This window comes from Buceros rhinoceros, unplaced genomic scaffold (genome assembly GCF_000710305.1).
Source record: "Buceros rhinoceros silvestris isolate BGI_N320 unplaced genomic scaffold, ASM71030v1 scaffold23242, whole genome shotgun sequence".
Lineage (NCBI taxonomy): Eukaryota > Metazoa > Chordata > Aves > Bucerotiformes > Bucerotidae > Buceros > Buceros rhinoceros.
In genome coordinates this window covers 381-1,764 of record NW_010397433.1, presented here as the reverse complement: position 1 = coordinate 1,764, position 1,384 = coordinate 381, and the positions used below count along the sequence as shown (strand labels likewise).

General features: G+C 62.1%; 1 protein-coding gene across 1 annotated transcript in view; it reads left to right on the top strand.

Moving 5' to 3' along the window:
• TNK2 (tyrosine kinase, non-receptor, 2) overlaps positions 1-1,384 on the top strand; it is a gene marked incomplete at both ends in the record, with an annotated part of 3,352 nt that overhangs the window by 1,619 nt on the left and 349 nt on the right. Inside the window, 5 exons of the mRNA XM_010146266.1 lie at positions 4-57; positions 151-303; positions 483-760; positions 836-962; positions 1,058-1,204. Coding sequence (XP_010144568.1) covers positions 4-57; positions 151-303; positions 483-760; positions 836-962; positions 1,058-1,204 — 759 coding nt within the window. The remainder of the gene's footprint in view (positions 1-3; positions 58-150; positions 304-482; positions 761-835; positions 963-1,057; positions 1,205-1,384) is intronic.

The following is a 1,384-nucleotide window of genomic DNA, read 5'->3' as shown; positions in this document are numbered from 1 at the left end:
GAGGGCGTGTTCTGGGTGGTGCGTCTTGGCGAGTGGTGCGCTCCTTCCGGCAAGACGGTGAGGGACTGCTTAGGGCAGGGGTGGGGAGCCGGGCGCTTGGACCAGCTGGGAGGGAAGATGCTCTGGGGCTCACCCCCACTCTGGCCATAGCTGAACGTGGCAGTGAAGTGCCTCAAGACAGATGTGCTGAGCCAGCCGGAGGCCCTGGACGACTTCATCCGGGAGGTGAACGCCATGCACTCCCTGGACCACAGGAACCTCATCCGCCTCTATGGTGTCGTGCTTTCCCACCCCATGAAGATGGTGAGTGTGGGGGAACGGGGCTGACTCCAATTCCTGCTTGGTGGGATGAGCAAAACCAGGCTGGGTCTGTACCCCAGATCCTCCGCTGGCATCCCCACTGGGGCACAAGAAGGCTGAAAACCAGCCCGACCAGGGTGCCCCTGGCCTGACTGACTTGCTGTCCCCTCCCCATGGCCCAGGTGACAGAGCTGGCCCCGCTGGGCTCCCTCCTGGACCGCCTGCGGAAGAACCAGGGCCATTTCCTCATCTCCACCCTCTGCCAGTATGCCATCCAGGTGGCCAAGGGCATGGCCTACCTGGAGTCCAAGCGCTTCATCCACCGTGACCTGGCCGCCCGCAACATCCTGCTGGCCTCCAACGAGCTGGTCAAGATCGGGGACTTTGGGCTGATGCGGGCCCTGCCCAAAAATGATGATCACTATGTCATGCAGGAGCATCGCAAGGTCCCCTTTGCCTGGTGAGCCCTGGGGAGGAGGGAACCTGGGACTGTAGCACCCATGACCTCCTGATACTCATGTCCTTCCCCACACAGGTGTGCTCCCGAGAGCCTGAAGACAAGAACCTTCTCTCATGCCAGCGACACCTGGATGTTTGGGGTGACCCTCTGGGAGATGTTCACCTACGGGCAGGAGCCTTGGATCGGCCTCAATGGCAGCCAAGTGGGTGCAGAGCAGGGACCTGTCCCCCAGCCTCATCCCAACAGTGCTTGCTGGGGACAACCTGGGATCCCCTGACGGCACCTCTTGCCCCGCAGATCCTGCACAAGATAGACAAGGAGGGCGAGCGGCTGCCACGGCCTGAGGACTGTCCGCAGGATGTCTACAATGTCATGCTGCAGTGCTGGGCGCACAAGCCCGAGGACCGACCCACCTTCGTGGCCCTGCGGGACTTCTTGGTGGAGGTGGGTGAGCAGGGAGGGTGACAGGGGCCCTGGCACCCCTTTCCACCAGTTCTTCTCAAGCATGGGCAGAATAAAAGGTCTCACTGCAGGAGGTGGATACTGGGTGGGGGCTCAGGCCAGGCAGCCCTGCAGGCTGCAAAGTGGTGAGTGGTGACACGGTCATACTAGGACCCCAGATGC